Source organism: Tachysurus fulvidraco, chromosome 15 (genome assembly GCF_022655615.1).
Source record: "Tachysurus fulvidraco isolate hzauxx_2018 chromosome 15, HZAU_PFXX_2.0, whole genome shotgun sequence".
Taxonomy (NCBI): domain Eukaryota; kingdom Metazoa; phylum Chordata; class Actinopteri; order Siluriformes; family Bagridae; genus Tachysurus; species Tachysurus fulvidraco.
The window spans coordinates 20,044,270-20,063,349 of NC_062532.1; the positions used below are offsets into that span (position 1 = coordinate 20,044,270).

Sequence of the window (19,080 nt, forward strand, 5' to 3'; positions counted from 1 at the left end):
ACCCTGCGATGGATCGGCACCCTGTCCAGGTTGTCCCTTGTATCCCTGGTTCTCTGAGTCCCCTGGGATAGTCTTCATGTTCCCTGTGACCATATGGTCTCTAGACCCTACTGAACAAGCTACTATACATGCAATACAAGCAAACAGATACCATCCCTTCTGTCGGATCTCCATGATATAAAATAAATCAACACCTTCTGACCGATTTGAGGATTCGCCAGCTATGTGGTGTAAAAGAAATATCAAAATCTAGGTGTATTGGGTGTAGAAATAAGTCCTGTCTTATCACACATTCAAATCTTCCTGTAATCCTTATTTCCTGAGCCGGTCTAACAGTTCTTTTTTTTTTCTTTTTCTCTTTCTCTCTCTTCATAAGTCCGTCTGCCTTCTCAGACAGTACCGTACTATTTTTTGCCAGCAACCTCCACATCGATCAGCCTCAAGTGTAAAAATGTCAGCTGTCCTGCACGGTCATCACAGATGGATTTCGTTTTCACTCGGGACCCTTAATGCAATCAAAACGCACGATCGATGGACAGAAGGCTCAAAAAGAAAATAAAAAAGAGAACGGAAGAAAAAAAAAAAACCTAAGGCAGGATGGAAAGAAAGCATTTCCGAGGAGAAGAAATGTATTTGCTGCTGGAGGACAGGAAAGAGGAGAGAGATTAAAACAAATATGGTAGAGATGCTATTTGAAGTCAAAGGCCATCCGACACCTCTGACTCGTTCATTAAGGAGCTAAATCTACATCCAGTTTTTTTATGTGGCTAGAAACCCACATCGGTCGCTTTGAAGCACGGCTGCTACATGTCATTTAGAGCGCTAAGCTACGTTCACACAAGTTGCCAGTCCCTGTACTTTGAAGTCACCAACTTTGACAATAACTCGGATTTATTTTGCCGCTAAAATGAAACATTGTAGAAGGACACTTGGAGTTTGTACAGTATATACAAAAAAGCCCTAAATGTATCTGCATCATATAGTACACGATAAATAATAAGAAGTGTGGACACGCCCACGACAGCTCTCAGTGAAAATGAGAGATCTCTGGTCACTTTGTCACTGGATATATGAACGTAACATTATTATTACTACAGAAATTTGAGACACAGCTTGGAGATTTCTTTTCTACTTGCATCGGAGAAACACCTAGCAGTGAAGACACATATGTAATCAGAGAGAGCTGTGCTCATGTTCCACACATGTTATTCTCAGAGTGCTTTGGCTGAAAGTGTGTTGTGATGAAAATTTTGGGGAAATTTTTGGAAAAAAAATAAATAAATAAAAATGTAAAGGCAAAGCTAGGCGTAATGACAAGGAAGGAAATTGGGATAAATTTTTTGAAAAATGTTCCATTATTTTTTTTTTTTTTTGTGAAAAATGTTTTTTTTTATTTTTGGAATTTTTTTTTTTTATTTTTGGATTTTTTTTTTTAAAGTTGTGTGATTCTTTTTTTTAATTTTGGAAAACATTTTGGAAATTTTTTGGAAAATTTTTGAAACATTTTTGGAAAAATTGAAAAAAAAAATTTTGGAACATTTTTCAAAAAATTTATCCCAATTTCCTTCCTTGTGTCACTATATCTAGCTTTGCCTTTTACATTTTGATTTATTATTTTTTTTCCAAAAATTTCCCCAAAATTTTGAAAGGCACCTTGTGAGACATCACAGGGTCTGATTAATATCAATTAATCTGCATGGTGATGATAAACATTTTTAGAGGCACCCAGATGGACAGCGAAGTGCACACGTGTGTCGAATATCAAAAGGCTCATGATACTGTCAAACATACACGTATACAGTTAAACATACACGTATACAGTAAAACATACACGTATACAGTAAAACATACACGTATACAGTAAAACATACACGTATACAGTACTCTGGTTTTAGAATTCAATTCTATAATCGAGATAGCTTCTTTAGCTGCAGCTACAGTAGCTGTTCAGAAACCAAAATCTAAACAAACACAAAGTGCACAAAAGCCACGCCCCCGAGAACTATACTAATACGAGAGGAGGAACTTCGCAGGCAACCAAAAAGAAGAGTTTTTTTTTTTTTCCAAACATGAAAAAGAATTTTAGGAGAACTTTATCTACTATTACAAAAAGGGTTCAATTTTTTATTTATTTATTTATTTTTAATAATCACAGAACCCCACCTTTAACACTAAGCACTCGATATTAAAGAGGGTTGATGTGTTTTGGGGTCTGTTTCTCTATGGGTTTGTTCTCTATTTTTATACAGTACCAATTTCCTTCCTTGTGTCATTACATCTAGCTTTGCCTTTTTATATTTGCCCTTTTTTAATATATCTTTTATATTTTCCTCTCCACACATGCACATTTCCTCAGCTCTCCTCTTCGCAGCTGACTTTGTTCCTTTCCTCCCTCGTGTCCTCTTCTCCTCCGCTCTGTGGCTGTGGGGATATGACTGAGTCTGAGCAGAGAGGAGGGACAGAGGGAAGGAGGGAGGGACAGAGGGAGGGAGGGAGAGGGGAGGGTTAATATAAAACTCTCGATCTGTGATTCTGCCTCTGCAAACAGCCCAGGTTTCTCCTCCCCTCCTCTGCATCTGCCGCTTTACTCCTGCTCACACTCGCGCTCACTTTGTCCTCTCGCTCTCCACCCTGCGTCACAGCCTGCAATTCTCTCAACTAAACCCTGGGATTGACTTTTTTTAGGGAAGGAGTTGTGTGTGAGGGGATGTAGGAGGTGTCTGAGTCCAGCGCTGGAAGCTAAGCCATCCAGGAACAGATGCAGGGAAAGTGACGGCACGTGTGTGTATGTGGGTCTTCTTCTCCTTCACTCACACTTCAAGGCACTTTCCAGGATACTAGCTGTGTCCTGCTGTCCTTTCAGTCCATCACACAGACTCACACACACACACACACACACTCAAGCTCCTCTTGGCTTTAGGCTATTTACATCAGGCACCATTTCGGCCCCGGCCAGAGCGACCCTGGCCACCCAGCCGCTCCCGCGCCTCGGTCTGGGCAGGAAGAGCCTGGCAGCGGCGGCTGTAGGTGTTATGCTGCTCCTGGTGCTCGTGGTGCTCATTCCGGTGCTGGTGAGCTCCGTAAGCACCGATGCCGGCCAGTATGAGATGCTGGGTGCCTGCCACATGGTGTGTGACCCTTACTTGAGCAGCAAAAGTGCCGTGACAGGTCCAGCGGGCACAGGGTCTGAGGCACCGCCGCCACCCTCCACTCTCGTCCAGGGGCCACAGGGGAAGCCGGGACGGCCGGGCAAACCCGGACCTCCAGGGCCACCCGGGGAGCCAGGCCCCCCGGGTCCGATGGGGCCCCCGGGGGACCGAGGAGAAAGAGGGGACCGCGGCACAAACAGCATTAACGGAGCTATCAGCACGGTGACATACAACACACAGCCACGTGTTGCTTTCTATGCCGGGCTCAAGAACCCACACGAGGGCTACGAGATCCTCAAGTTCGATGATGTTGTCACCAATCTGGGCAACAACTATGACGGCGCATCGGGAAAGTTCATCTGCAGCGTGCCTGGCACCTACTTTTTCATCTACCATGTGCTGATGCGTGGAGGTGACGGCACAAGCATGTGGGCTGACCTGTGCAAGAACGGACAGGTGAGAATTGACAGTAGTAGTTATTTTCGGCCATAAACCTCTTGTCTGTTAGCCACACGCTCTCTCTCTCTCTCTCTCTCTCTCTCTCTCTCTCTCTCTCTCTCTCTCTCTCTTTCTCCCTCTGTTATTCCTCATTATTATGCTGTGATGGAAAGACTTTTAAAACTAATACATACTTTTTATTGAAAGAAGTCTGACATTTTTGACAAATGCAGTAAACTGTATGCTTTTTCCTTGGGCTAAAAGAAAAATATTGTTGATACTTGCACAAGTCAGCCTGAGAAGCTGCAGAACAAAACAAATAGTTCACTGCTTTAAAACTATCTTTTTTTTTTTTTTTTGCCATTATCAGTGCTGTATAACATTACATTACTACATTATCATATGCACGGCCATTAATGTGCATTATTAATCCAACCTAAGCACGTGCGTTCTTCTTCTTCTGACGTCTTCTTTTTATTTATTTATTTATTTATTTATTTATTTATTTATTTATTTATTTATTTGCGCGAGAGCTCAGGATAAATCCCAAATGTTGAACCTGTGCACCAGGATATAGGAGTCATTATGGAGTCTGTCCCATTTTTATTATGTCTATGTCTCTTACTGTACATCGAATCGGCGGCGTGTTTATTTGTCCTCAGAAAGAAAACGCAGTCATGATGTTGAATGATCATTGGAGAACTAACTATATATTAAATGCATGGCTAATGTCCAGGGGGGTAAAATGAAGGCATGCATGCGCATATTTTAATTACATCGGTGCTCAAACCTCGTCTTCCTGGAGACGCACAAAAAGGTCGGTTCCAGATCCGAATGCGTAACACGTGACGCTCCTCATCAGGGTGTATCAGGTGTATCAGATGAACTCTGCAGGTATGTCTGATGCACATTAATTAAGTCACTTTGACCGAGAGTCTGTGTCATGTGCATGATCTATTCCGGGCTTCTGCTGGGTTAATGCGTCCCGTCTGGCGCGCGCTCGAGACTCTCCGCCCCAGCGCGCAGCACGCGGTCTCAGCACTGTTTCGCTAATAGCAGAGCGCTCGTGAGCTGTGAGTGAATCTCCTAATGCACGAGGGCTAGTTGCATTAACTGCAGAGAAAACATAAAACACCTTTGAATTTATGCATTATGAACACAAAGACATTTATGTTCTCATGCTGTCTACCCTAGAGACACCTTTATACATCGTTTAACATCAAATAAATATTTTTGTGCTGTTTTGTTTTTTGTTTGTACTTTATTTCCAGTTCTGTAAAAACAGTATTTCAGTGAAACTAAAGGCTGGTACTGTTTAATGCAATATGCAATTAAATGTGCATATGAATCTCTTTATGGTCAGAGTATATAATCTTTATATAAACAATCTTAAGCATGCAAGAATTAAAACAACAACATCGCCAAAATATATTTAACCGGTGAAAAGTGCTGACCATCACTGAAACAAGCATGAACCCTAAACCTGCTGGTTCTGTTGGAATTAGCAAACAAAACAGTTAACAGTTAACAGTTTTTATTAGCCCTAAAATCTAAAATCTAGCAGGCTACAGTAATAAAGCAAGCCGTAAACTGTCCAGCTTGTAATTTAAGAAACTAATTTGTCAAACATTTGCCATCAAAAAGTCTGATTTACACACAGAGTGACATCCTGGGCACAGGCTTCAATTTTAAGCGTTAATTTGTGTGACCATGTTCACTTATTTCTTCTTCTTCTTCTTCTTCTTCTTCTTCTTCTTCTTCTTCTTCTTCTAATTACAGTTTATACTGTACATGTAGTTGGATATTTTTAGATGGAAGTAAGAGCTTTAAAAAAACAGAAAAAAGAGTACAGTAGTTTTTCTTTTTTGCATAACATTCTCACTATCACTTGTTCTCAACTCTCTTTCACACTTTAGTGTAAGGTGGAATTAATTATCCGTTGCAGTGCAGATATTCAACACGGCGAACCCTCCTCTGTTTTTATGTATTCGTGCTGCTAATTAGCAAAAATAAAGAGAAACTTTTTGAATTAAACATTTTGTATTAACACAAAACTGAAATGAATATAAGAGAGAGAGAGAGAGAGAGAGAGAGAGAGAGAGAGAGAGAGAGAGAGAGAGAGAGAGACGGAGTTTTGGCTGTGTTCAAAATGGAATACTAGTATACCAGCCTAGCCTATCTTTTATATATGGAGTATTTAACTTAATCCCTCTTAAATTAAAATACACAACCAGACTTTAGACTAAAATATTCTAGATGTACGAACGATATAACCTTCTTGCTAGCACCTAAGTTAGAAGGTAAAATGGATTGATACCAAGTTTTAGGTATGATTTAAAGTCAAATTCATTCACGAATGCATTCAGTTTCCTTCTGAATATGTTCAACTCTTTTATTTAATGTTAATCTGACCCAGATTGTATTTGGTGATTGGTATCATATTATGCAATAATGCAAGCAAGAACAAAATCTAGACCTAGCTAAGATTTTCTTCAGGATTTAAATATTAATATGAACTGTATTAAGCCTATACACTACCGGTATAGTGGCATGTTCTGAAGTGTTTTTATTCCTCTACAGCTTTATATTACAGCAATTTGTCAGTCATGTTTTGTTAAATGTGTTTTATTTCTATAAAGTGGTCATCATTTTTTATTCAATTTTGTTAGTTCCTGTCATCACTAAGGTTATAGCAGCTATAAACCAGTCGTTCCTTCGCCGTCCTAATTATACCAGAGTATGCTATAGGATTGGGAATAATTATGTTGGATGTTGTTACGGATGTTAAACGTAAAACTAAGTGCTGTAAAATAGCAGGGTTTGGCAACAAGTGCCAGACTTGTTACCCTGAAGTAAATTCATACAAATAATCAACGATATCTTGCGCACTTGTTCAAAATCATCGCAGTATTTTGAGTAAGTCCATCTCAACCTAATATAATAATATCCTTTCGCTCCATAAAAAATGTCTTCAATATATTGTGATATTATTTATTCAGTGCCTCTATGAGTGTTGCCTAAAACCCTGGACATGACACTGTATGATTCTCCGGAAATCTCAAACTTCTGTTAGTTTCCAAATCGGCATCAAGGACTTTGGCCAGACTGGCGTTCTTTCATGACTAGACTCCAGCTGAGTTCTCATAGAAACAGTCCGACTTCCACAAAGTAAATGTCACTTTCAAAAGGGCTGGCAGTCATTAAAGAGCACAGAGGAAGAGGCAGATCATCTGAGAGAAGAAGTCACTGTAATATAATTATTGTAATGTTGTAAATGAGCCTCGTTATAAGAAAACCCCCAGCGGTGCTAATTTGTTGGGGAGTTGGGGTTACGTGTGAAATGTGAGGAGTTAGTGGTTGTCGTCTGTACTGAGATCTCTGTGGTGTTTAAGGGAGAAAAGCGATTAAAAAAAACAAAACAAAAGAAAGGATGAGGTATTACATTTCGGAGTCTGATCACAAATACAAAGAGCAAGAGCTTCATTTCTCATTGAGTTATGCTAGAGGGTCAGTTCGGGCTAATGGGTGATCTGTTAGCGGTATTAAGCCCTATTCGGACGGGACTAGTTTTACGTGGGGGCGTGGGGTCAAAGTAATTATTACCAGAGCTTCTCTGTGATTTTAGTCCCGTCCGAATGTGCCATCTCGGTAATCACTACGGACAATGGCAGTAAAGATTACGGCGACTTTTACCTTCGTTAAAAAGGTCTGGAAAAATTACCTCAGGTAATACTAATCCCGTCCGAATAGACGCGCTGTAAATATGTACGGTAAAATTCCGTCATTTCCTGTTTAAAAGTTTTGCAAGAATGGAGGCGCTTGAAACAGGAAGCAATGTCATACGCACATGACGACAAGGAGGTTACTGTGGTGCGTAAAGCGAGTTACCCCTCCCACTTCTGCTAGTTTTACTGACATGTCTTGTCCCGTGCGAATTGGCCAATTAATATTACAGACGTCCTGAGGTAAAATTGCATTACTCCACGTCCCCACGTAAAACTAGTCGGCGTCCGAATAGGGCTTTAGTATGCAATTTTATTAGCTTGGGAGATGAGAAGGCTTTAAAGCAGGGGAGTCAAACTCAAATTCACAGTGGGCCAAAATATAAAACTGAGATAAAGTCACGGGCCAAACTGAATATTTATTGAAAAATGAACTACAACTGATATGTAATGTTCAACCTTTTTCATATGGAAACAAACTTTAGTTTTGCTTAAATACAGGATTTGTTACAAACAGAGCTTGATATTACAAACACATAAGAAATTAAATTTGAAATAAAAGACACATCAGTGGTGTTCATTTCTTATTTAAATAAATAAAATAAATGACGCCTCTCACTGGATCATTTTAAGTTCCTTTTTGAAGTGGATCTTTTTCAAAACCGACAACAAAACAACCAAAAATAATTAATTCATTCAATGAAAATCCAACTTTTCGACGATTAACAGTTCATGCCTTGGAGTAGAAAAAGTGCATAAAGAAAACATGTATTCAAACTCAGTTTGCTAACGTACACTCGGTTTCATTTCATAGTGTTTCATAATGTTTCGTGTCATAGCGTCTTCTTATGTTATATTCTTTCGTTACAGACACGTTAGCTCCGTTAGTACACAAGACAAACAGGTCTGTCCTTTATATTCGTGAACAGATAATCTGCCTCCCTCCTGTCTTGAAAGCTCCTATTGTCCATCTTTCGTTTGGCCGTTTGTGTGGAGGGTGGAATTAACTTGCCCGATGTGACTGTAACATGGTTGTTAACGACTGTCAACAGAGAATGAGGGGCGCTTGCTGTTCGTGACTACACGTCAATACAGTGGCAAGGCATTCTGGGATTTGTAGTATTAGCGGAGCATGCGGCTAGCCTGCTGTAATGCACATCTGATATGATCTCGCGAGCCAAATATAATAACACCTGAGTTTGACACCCCTGCTTTAAACTATCTCACTAAAGTGCTGCTGCATCACTCTGTTGGTGTGGGCTGAGTCAGAAATAAACTTTATGCTGTTTGTTGGCTGTCTACAAAAAAGCTTTAAAGTACTCACTCATTTTCTACCCGCTTATCCGAACTACCTCGGGTCACGGGGAGCCTGTGCCTATCTCAGGCGTCATCGGGCATCGAGGCAGGATACACCCTGGACGGAGTGCCAACCCATCACAGGGCACATACACACTCTCATTCACTCACACACTCACACACACTACGGACAATTTTCCAGAGATGCCAATCAACCTACCATGCATGTCTTTGGACCGGGGGAGGAAACCGGAGTACCCGGAGGAAACCCCCGAGGCACGGGGAGAACATGCAAACGCCACACACACAAGGCGGAGGCGGGAATCGAACCCCAACCCTGGAGGTGTGAGGCGAACGTGCCCCCACTAGCTTTAAAGTAAATTAAACAATTCTTGATTTAGTGATTTTTTTGTCTTGATTGATTGTCGATAGTATTCGAAGTTACAGTACATGAAAGAGCAATTCGATTAAAGTCTTGCAGAAAGAGAACTTTCTGAGTGAGCAGGTAGTAGAACAGCATTGTGGGAAATGCAGGAATCTGAATAGTGTATGCTGTTGAAGGTCACGTGTTAATTCACTATGATAATTCATGTACAAGGATGGACTTTGATCCTGTAATCTTGTCCAAGCTCCAGATGATGTGGGGGTTTGGGTGAATCATGGAGTTGACTTGGTCCAACATGTGAATCACTTTGATAAAAAAAAAAAAAAAAAAATCATTCTCACCTTTTCAACTTAGTATTAAAAGTGTGTGTGTGTTTGTTTTAATATAACTCCGTAGACTTTTGACCATATGACACATCACTAAGAGGTTGAGATGAATCATTTGAGACATTTGAGAATCATTTGGTTTTCTCGGTTATGAAACCCGTCTACATTTTACCCGAGACCCTGAGCTGCGGTTATTATTGCTGCAAAAAATGCAGGCTTTGGTATTCGAAAGCTTGCACGAGTGCTTTTAGCCATGCTGACTTCATTGTGACATCCAGAACCTGGTGATTTTGTAGCTCTGTGTGTGTGTGTGTGTGTGTGTGTGTGTGTGTGTGTGTGTGTGTGTGTGTGTATGAATGGTCTCTTTCTGCACTTCTGACATTGAGCTGAATCTCCTCGGTGTGTACTGCAGGATACGTGTAAGCAGCATAGTTTTAGGATTTCTTTAGCTAATATAAAATATTGCCTTATATAAAGATATTAGCAGTGTGCTTTCCTTGACCTATGACTCGAGGGTACAAAAAAAAGTGCTTCCAAATCCACTAAGTGCAGGTTTTGAAGATTATTTTCTGTAGTGCAGAGTGCTGAGAATTTGTTCATGGACACAGTCTATATGCAGTGAGATATGCCGTGAATTGACCACCGGATCATTATGGACAATAATTCTTTCTCTTTTTTTGAAGGAGATGTATATCATTTTCTAGACTGCATCCTGGACTGAAGTCATTTTACACTCTAAAGCCCTATTCGGACGGGATTAGTTTTACGTGTGGACGTGGAGTAATGCAATTTTACCTCAGGACGTCTGTAATATTAATTGGCCAATTCGCACGGGACAAGACATGTCAGTAAAACTAGCAGAAGTGGGAGGGGTAACTCGCTTTACACACCACAGTAACCTCCTTGTCGTCATGTGCGTATGACGTCGCTTCCTGTTATCCCGTGCGGAAACAGACAACTTGGCACTTCCATGCTTGAAAAACGCACCAAAAACTACTTTTAAACAGGAAATGACGGAATTTTACCGCACATATTTACAGCGGGTCTATTCGGACGGGATTAGTATTACCTGAGGTCATTTTTCCAGACCTTTTTACAGAAGGTAAAAGTCGCTGTAATCTTTACTGACATTGTCCGTAATGATTACCGAGATGGCACATTCGGACGGGACTAAAATCACCGAGAAGCTCTGGTAATAATTACTTTACCCCCACGTAAAACTAATCCGAACTAATTGGACTAATCCGTCCCCCCGTCCGAATAGTGCTTAAGGCTTTTCCTCAGGTTTTTTTTTTGCCCAGGTATAGGAACGTTTCACACATAAAACCCATTTTACCCGGGCTTAGGAAACTCTGGTCTGACGCAGGATTTGATGGCTTTTACGGTCCATGTTGTGGTACCAGACTACAGTACGGTACAGTGTGGATCGATGGTGTTAGATGTTGTCAGAATGTTACGGCTAACAAAAACAGTTTGGTAGAGAGAGTCAGGTGGCAAAGCACTGAACATCATGGAAGCGGGACCATCATATGGCTGGTGAACTACATGACACTTCTTCTTTACACAATTCTTAAGAAAACTTGGCAATGATTAATAAACATGGAAATACGACAAATCTTCCTGGTCAGAAACACTGAAGAAGACACTTAAATAAATGTAATTATCTATTTTGAAATATATCCAACTAAATTTGTTGGATGAACTGTTTTTTTTAACACTTTTTAAATTAGGCCATGCCCACAACAGGCTAAAATCCAAAAATAGATAAAGATTAGAATAAGAACAGAAACAGAAACTTGCATTGCGTTATATAAGTGCCTATGGTGAGAGCGGTGCAGCACTGCTCGACTGGTCCCACCATCTCTCAGGGTAAGAGGTAGGTACACATCAAGACTCTTTTCTGTTCTGGCACCGAGGTGGAATCACTGGCTGTATTTAAAAGGTGGGTGAAGACCTACCTCTTCATGAAATACTTAAGCACTATTCGGACGGGACTAGTTTGACGTGGGGACGTGGGGGTAAAGTAATTATTACCAGAGCTTCTCTGTGATTTTAGTCCCGTCCGAATGTGCCATCTCGGTAATCATTACGGACAATGGCAGTAAAGATTACGGCGACTTTTACCTTCTGTAAAAAGGTCCGGAAAAATTACCTCAGGTAATACTAATCCCGTCCGAATAGACCCGCTGTAAATATGTACGGTAAAATTCCGTCATTTCCTGTTTAAAAGTATTTTTTGGTGTGATTTGCAAGCATGAAGGCGCCAAGTTGTCTGTTTGCGCACGTGATAATAGGAAGCGACGTCATACGCACATGACGACAAGGAGGTGGTGAGTAAAGCGAGTTACCCCTCCCACTTCTGCTAGTTTTACTGACATGTCTTGTCCCGTGCGAATTGGCCAATTAATATTACAGACGTCCTGAGGTAAAATTGCAATATTCCATGTCCCCACTTAAAACTAATCCCGTCCGAATAGGGCTTTAAACTAGCACCCATACAGCCTGTTCCCTTTACGTGCATATTTATAAAACAAAAAACAAAACAAAAAAACAAGCTGAACAGTTGAAACATTGACCAATGAGATTAGCATCTATAAAGAATGTGGCAATAAGTGATTATAAAGAAGCTACTTCAAGTGCGTCATGAAAAAGGTGGGCAGGGCTTAGTAGCTGTATGCCAGCTAGGGGTGGAGCTAAAATCTGGTAACAAATCCTAAAAGTGAGCTAAGAATATTCATGTTTCTTCAGTAGTCCTTCTGGAAGATCCTTCCTTTAAAGGTATAGAACTCTACACCAGCGTGTTCCTATCAGAGAGGTTCCACCTAGACACATGCAGGAAGTAAAAATGTGGGGGCATGTGGTAGCCTAGTGGTTAAGGTGTTGGGCTACCAATCGGAAGGTTGTGAGTTCGATCCCATGTCCATCAAACTGCCACTGTTGGGCCCCTAAGCAACGCCCTTAACCCTCAATTGCTGAGCTGTATAGAAAAAATTAGATAATGTAAGTCGCTCTGGATAAGGGCGTATGCCAAATGATGTAATTGTAAGTAAAAAACCACTTTACTATCCACCTTTGGAATTGTAATAGGAATTTAATTGTTATTTAAGAAATAAATTAAAACTTACTTACTGCACCTGTAAGACTGGGTGTTTAATAAACGGCCGCTTGCTGGTAAAACAGTTTGGACGTTTGAACACTTCCTGGGTGAAAGTGAAAGTAGGTAAGTTCATAAGGTTTGGCATCATTCACCAAATTTTAACTCAACCCCAGATCCATGACACCATCTTTAATCTCTTTAGAACTTTGCGGCTTTGCGGTATCTGCTGTACACTCTGCGTGATGACACCGCTGTCGGGAAACTTTGCTGCCTCACATGATGCTACTTAAAGTCTTTCTCTGCGTTTATTCTTGCTGCCAAAGCCGTGGCATTAAGGAACAGCAGAGTCAGTGCAAATACAAACACACGCTTGTGGATATTACTGCATTTTTTTTTTAACAACAGAAACGAGTAAGCGTGTTAGACCATATGCTGTTATAAAACAACGTCTGGCAGAGGCACTGTGTGTTGCTCCCCTGAGATCTGTCTCATAGACACTTAAAGCACACCCGATAGACGCCATCCCTGCCACCTCCCTACGCACCTAAACACACAACTACCCTTCTGAGAGGCAGCTAATTTTTATAAAGCGGTTACAACCTCACTAATTAAACAGCCCGAGAGAGAAGTGTGTGGAGGTGCTTACTGCTGTTGATTTTGAGGAAAAGCTCATATTTGGTTCCTATGCACTGCACTCTGTGTGTGAGTATGTGTGTGTGTGTGTGTGTGTGTGTGTGTGTGTGTGTGTGTGTGTTTCTGTTTGACCCTTGCACCTGATGATACCCCTATACTGTACATACAGGTACCCAAAAGTATAAACTTTTTTCCCTACAACATCTTGAAGTCGTACTGAATGTGTCGTTTATTAAGTAGTCGATTCCTCACTTGTGAACAATGTTTAAGTGAACAATGAGAGTTGACTCTTTTTTCTTTGCTGAATGTTCACTTCTTTGTATTCATGATTAAAGTAAAGACCATTTTTTCCCGAGAGTTAAATAGACCAACAACTTTTTCAGCATTTATTTTTCAGTATTTTATAAAAATACAGAGCATATGAAAAGGAGCCGATTAAGAGCTGGATGATTGAGTCCTCCTTTGTTGGTAAAGTGTTGTGACATCACTAGTACCTAGGTACACATCACAGAATAGTCAAATCTAATTGGTTAGAAGGTTTGCATTATTTTCTTATATTTTTTTTATATTTATTATATTTATTACTGCCTTGTTTTTAAAGTAACAGCTCATAACATTCTGTTGGTATTGTTTCTATAGTAACAGCCCACGAGTACAGTACTTGCATGACGGACACTCCCCATTATCCTAGGTCATTAATAAACAGAATACGTGTAACTGTTCTCCAGTGTCAGTGCTTTGTATCTCGTACATACTGTGGCAACTCAGGGCTGCATGGGGCAAGGGCAGGTCGTGGTGATACAGTGGTTTATTTACAATTGTGCTCCAAACAACACACAGCTTGTATTAAACAGTCTAATAACCATCCAATGTAACTCAAGCAAGGACAGAAATAAGTCACTCAGTCGCTCTAACATTGGCATTTTTGGGCCCAGGAGGCTGTCGGCATGAGGCAGACTCGTGAAGTGCCAATGTTTTCGGGCATTTTTGTGGGCTTCCTTTGGGGGAGATAAAGAAACAAGCAGTAGTTTTCCTGCTGAATGATCTCTTACCTTCCTGTAATAGTCGCACCACACGTAGCTCTATTTCTCTCCAGGAAAGTAAAGGGTTTGGATCTCCACTCTGATTGGCCACTGAATATTTGGCACGCTTTTGTGGCCCCGCCCCGCTGCCATGCTTGCCGGCTATCCATAACAGACGTAATGCTGAATTGGAGCTGTCGATAAAAACACTGTAAACAGTTTGAAGACACATTTAGAAATGATATATGTAGATGTGCAGTGGAAGCTGGATTTTTTTTTCAAAATAAGCACAGTAATAACAAATTTTAGATAGATTCATGTCAAACGTGTAGTGTCATCATCATCACAACACGCATACAGCCAAATCCCTCTTCGTATGTGTCTTCACCACTGGTAGAATAGAGGATAAATCCTGTGGTTGTGATTTCACCAACCAAAAAAATAAAAATAAATAAAAAAAACACAAAAAGTGCAAAAAAAAAACTCAAGTCGCAGGAATACTATAATTTATTTTCCTATAAGAACATTTTTTATAAAAGAGTTCTTTCTGTCTTATTGCCGGCATGAAGAATCCGTAGACTTGTGAGTTGCTACTGATTGTATTTATTTTGATTGTGTGTTTGTGTGTGTGTGTGTGGTACTGTATTTTGCTGATTTGCTCCGTGCATGTTTCATTAAGAGCTTACAAGTGTGATTTCAAAGGTTTGTACTTGGAATTTATTCCCCTCTAATACTGGAAAGACTTTGTTGACTTTAGGACAGTTTCTCAGCAACACCCCCCATTACACACACTCAGAAAGACACCCACATACAGTAGACATTCCTCTTCATCTATTTTCAATCTGCGTTCCAAATCCTCTTCCCAAACTCGCGCTTTCACCCCTCCGTATGCTTATTTGTGAACACTTCTTTTTCCTCTCCAAGCCAGATATTCTTCAAAATAAAAAAAATAAAAAAACCTCCTATCCCCGGTTCCACATGTCAGCTGTCTTGCTTTTCTGCAGGTCTTCTGCATTTCCTCTTCTCCGCTTCTTCTTCTCCGCGAAGAAGCCGAAGCCGAATCCTTTTCTGAGTTGGGGAACAGGAGGTAAAGAGGGCCAAAAAAAGAGAAAGACAAAGGTGTAAGCAGAGACACTTGTACTGTGCCAGCAGAGCTGCTTAATCATAATTAAAAACCTTGAATGCAAGCCAGGCTGCGTTGGCACTCGTCCTCCTGTTCCTCCTGTTCCTTCTGTTAATATTGCCATTAATCCTTGCAAGCCTGTTTGGACTTCATTATAGCTGAACGCATCCAGACTTTGTCTCTGGTGGATTTTCTCCTGCAGGCTCGCGCTCTCGGTTCATCAAAGTGACACCATCCGGATATCCTTCTCCTTATCTCTCTATCACTCTTTACTTTAATAAACACACGCTGATATCAGATGTGTTACACCCACTAGCATTACCTCAGATTTAGCTAGCTAGTGATGTGTTAAACCAGCTAACATTACCTCACACTTTAGCTAGCTAGTGATGTGTTAAACCAGCTAACATTACCTCAGACTATAGCTAGCTAGTGATGTGTTAAACCAGCTAACATTACCTCACACTTTAGCTAGCTAGTGATGTGTTAAACCAGCTAACATTACCTCAGACTGTAGCTAGCTAGTGATGTGACAGCCGAGTCACTGGCTATTTTCAAGCGGCGGTTGAAGACCTACTTATTCAGGAAGCACTTCAACTAGCACTTCTTTCCTTATCCTTTGCATTTAAAAAAAAAAAAAAACCTTTGACACTTTTTCATTGTAACTTTGAACAAATGTTTTAAACTCATGGTATCTTAAGTATGTAAGCTAGTGAACCAGCATTAATGTATTCAGTGTTAGAGATTTAAGCAGTTATGTACGTTGCTCTGGATAAAGGCGTCTGCCAATTGCTGTAAATGTAAATGTGTTAAACCAGCTAACAGTACCTCATACTGTAGCTAGCTACTGAGATGTTTAACCGGCTAGCATTACCTCAGACTTTAGCTAGCTAGTGATGTGTTAAACCAGCTAGCATTACCTCAGACTGTAGCTAGCTACTGAGATGTTTAACCAGCTAGCATTACCTCAGACTTTAGCTAGCTAGAGATGTGTTAAACCAGCTAGCATTACCTCAGACTGTAGATAGCTACTGAGATGTTTAACCAGCTAGCATTTCCTCAGGTTGTATTTAATCAAATTGTTACTACTTCTAACATTACATATCTTAAATTGTAAAATATTTCAAAAATTACCTCAGATTCTATTCTTTTCTATTTGCTGCATTAAACCAGCGTACACTACCCTAGATTTTATCTAGTCAGCTAATGTTATCTGTCTAATATTGTTGCTAGCTGGGCAGTGTTAAACCAGAAAATATTAGCTTCCACAAATGTCTAGCTTTTCCTGCTAGCTAGCAAAATAATTTTCTCTGTCTCTTTACACTTGACCTGTTCCACTTTATTTACATTTCTTCTTACCTGACTATTGCCGGTTTCTTGACTTTGATGACGTATCTTACATTTTAGATATTATTTGAATTATTTTATGACCATTTTATGAATTATTTTAAGTCCGATCTAAAATGAGTCAGGACTCTGTTTCTATTGTATTTTATGGAAAAGAATTAAACACTGGTCTATTTACACACACACACACACACACACACACACACACACACACACACACACACACACACACACACACACACACGTTTAACGTTAACACAACAGTCTACAACAGTCTGACTCAAGCCATGTTTGCCAAGTAAAAGTAAAACAGTGTGATGTGAGCCACTGAACCTGGCTAGTTAACATTACCTTAGATTGTAGCTAAGCAGTGTAGATAAAAATCTGTTACTCCTTTAACATTAAATATCATAAATTTGATAATATCTCAAAAATGTGTTAAATCAACATTACCTCAGATTGTAGCTAGCCAGCTAATGTTACCTCAGACTCCGGCAAGCTGAGCTGTGTAGTCGAACCTGTGCTAAGCCAGCTAAAATCAATTTAAATTGTATCCAGCTTAGGAGTGTAGTTAAAACTGTATTACTCTATCTAACATTACCTCAGATTGTAGCTAGCTAGCGATGTGTTAGGCCAGTTACAGTAACATTACCTCAGTCTGTAGCTAAGCAACATAGTTGAAAACCTTTTGCTACTTCAAGTACGCAGTGATCCATTACACACATTTTCACTCAAAAATTATGACACATCTATTTCTGACTAGAATCCAGGACTGGACAGACGTGATTAATCTTTACGTTGATAAAATAGCAGCGTAGCTCAGATTAAAGCATATAAAGGGCATCTATAGCAGAAATGACTGCTTATGTTACGTCCTGGTCCAGATGAAGACTTTTCTCTACGGGGTAAATTCCTGTTGGTAATTTATACAGAAGTAGCGTGTTAAACGTGACGAACACTCGGCCATCTGGATAAACACGAGTTAGGGTCCTGATTTAATTAAGGATGGTGTTTGTAATGTTTTCACTGATTATTGGTGTAAGTCTGAGTGTAAGATACACTCACAAGAGCAGCTAAGGCTTGTTTTTACACTTTTGTGCTCAGAAGCTTCAGAAACTTTTATGAAGTTTGAACACAACTGGCTTCAAGAACCAACTTTTGGACACTTTTTTTTTAAACCGGTCCTTGGAACAACAAATATGTGTGGCAACAAATATAGATTAAATCAATTTCACAGCATCATTTGAAGTATTTAAAGTCACTAAATTGTGTTTGTCTTTTAAGTTTATTTGATTTTATAGTCTTAGAAGAGAGATTATTATTATTATTATTATTATTATTATTATTATTATTATTATTATTATTATTATAGTGCAGTCCTGTGCAAAAGTCTTTGCACCCCAATTTAAAATTCAAATTCTCTATTAATTATAGAAGTTTATAATTATTTATTTATTAATTTATTTAATTATTTATTAATATTTATTTTATTTATTATTTTTGGACAATTCATTCATAGCTTATCTGTAGCTTAAGTTTTTAAGTGTTACATTTTGTAAAGTACAATTTAATAAATACAAATTTATATCAAAACATTTGTCTTTTTTGACAGTTAAGGACGAATCCATGATTTTTATCAGATACTAGTCTGCATAAGTGCAAATAAAACTGCAAATAGGTATAAAGTAAAGTTGATATTCATAAAATAATTTCCATGGATTCTAGAGAGAAATATTACAAAATATTCATGCTATTTTATGCCTATAATCTAAACAGTACATAAGCTACATTTGTATGATTAAGCACCACATGTAGCTACATTTCCTGACCTCACAGTGGAGAGAAAAGAAATGTTTATTACAAGAAGTAAAAGTTCTGAAACAAATTGGAGGTCTAATTAAGCGATAACTGGCAGATAAAGCCAGAAAGTTTCATTGTTATGGAGTGTTCTTAAATAACAACAGGTTTATTTAGCAGCCTCTCACTCACTCACTTCTTTAATCAGGCAGCGAGGAGGTTGGCCCAAGACCTTCGCCCTGATCTGTTGTCTAATTGGACGCCACATTTGCCACTCAGCGGAGTGGAACATTAAGGAGGCTGTAATTGGGTGTTGTCAGGTCATTAGCGACGGTCTGGGCCGGATGGAAATGCAGAGCACGTCAAAGCTGGAAAGCGAAGAGCAGCTAAGAAAAAGCCTCATTTATGAGAGAGCAGCAGAAAATCCTGAAGTTACAGCTCAGCGGCCCTGGCCTTGCTCTTCAAACACACACACATCAGTCAAACACAGTTCCTGCAAGGCAGTGTGCTGTGCGTGTGTGTGAGTGTGTGTGTGTGTGTGTGTGTGTGTGTGTGTGTGTGTGTGTGTGTGTGTGTGTGTGTGTGTGTGTGTTTGTGTGTGTGTGTGTTTGTGTAAGGGCCGCTCACAGCATATGTACTAAAATAAGCGCCTGACTGATTCGTTCTCGGCACACACACTGACTCATGAGAGGGTTCGCTCTGTATAATGAGCACATAAACACACACACACACACACACACACACA

At 39.8% G+C, this 19,080-nt stretch overlaps 1 protein-coding gene and 1 long non-coding RNA gene across 4 annotated transcripts in view; one reads left to right on the forward strand and one right to left on the reverse strand.

The window, feature by feature from the left end:
* Positions 1–2,515: 2,515 nt before the first annotated feature.
* The window catches only part of LOC113652142 (C1q-related factor), a 30,446-nt gene continuing 13,881 nt past the window's right edge, over positions 2,516–19,080 (forward strand). Inside the window, exon 1 of the mRNA XM_027161059.2 lies at positions 2,516–3,605. Within this exon, the coding sequence (XP_027016860.1) occupies positions 3,033–3,605 (573 nt within the window). The 5' untranslated portion in view covers positions 2,516–3,032. The remainder of the gene's footprint in view (positions 3,606–19,080) is intronic.
* Positions 13,408–17,240, reverse strand: LOC113652143. Of its 3 annotated transcripts, none has more exons than XR_007137809.1 (4): positions 16,992–17,240; positions 15,245–15,463; positions 14,099–15,136; positions 13,408–13,540 (listed from the first exon to the last, which is right to left on the reverse strand). It is a non-coding gene; the product is annotated as an uncharacterized LOC113652143 (long non-coding RNA). The 3 variants fall into 3 exon arrangements; XR_003442824.2 differs by lacking the exon at positions 16,992–17,240 and having other exon boundaries at positions 14,099–14,262; positions 15,028–15,136; positions 15,245–15,724; XR_003442821.2 differs by lacking the exon at positions 16,992–17,240 and having other exon boundaries at positions 15,245–15,724.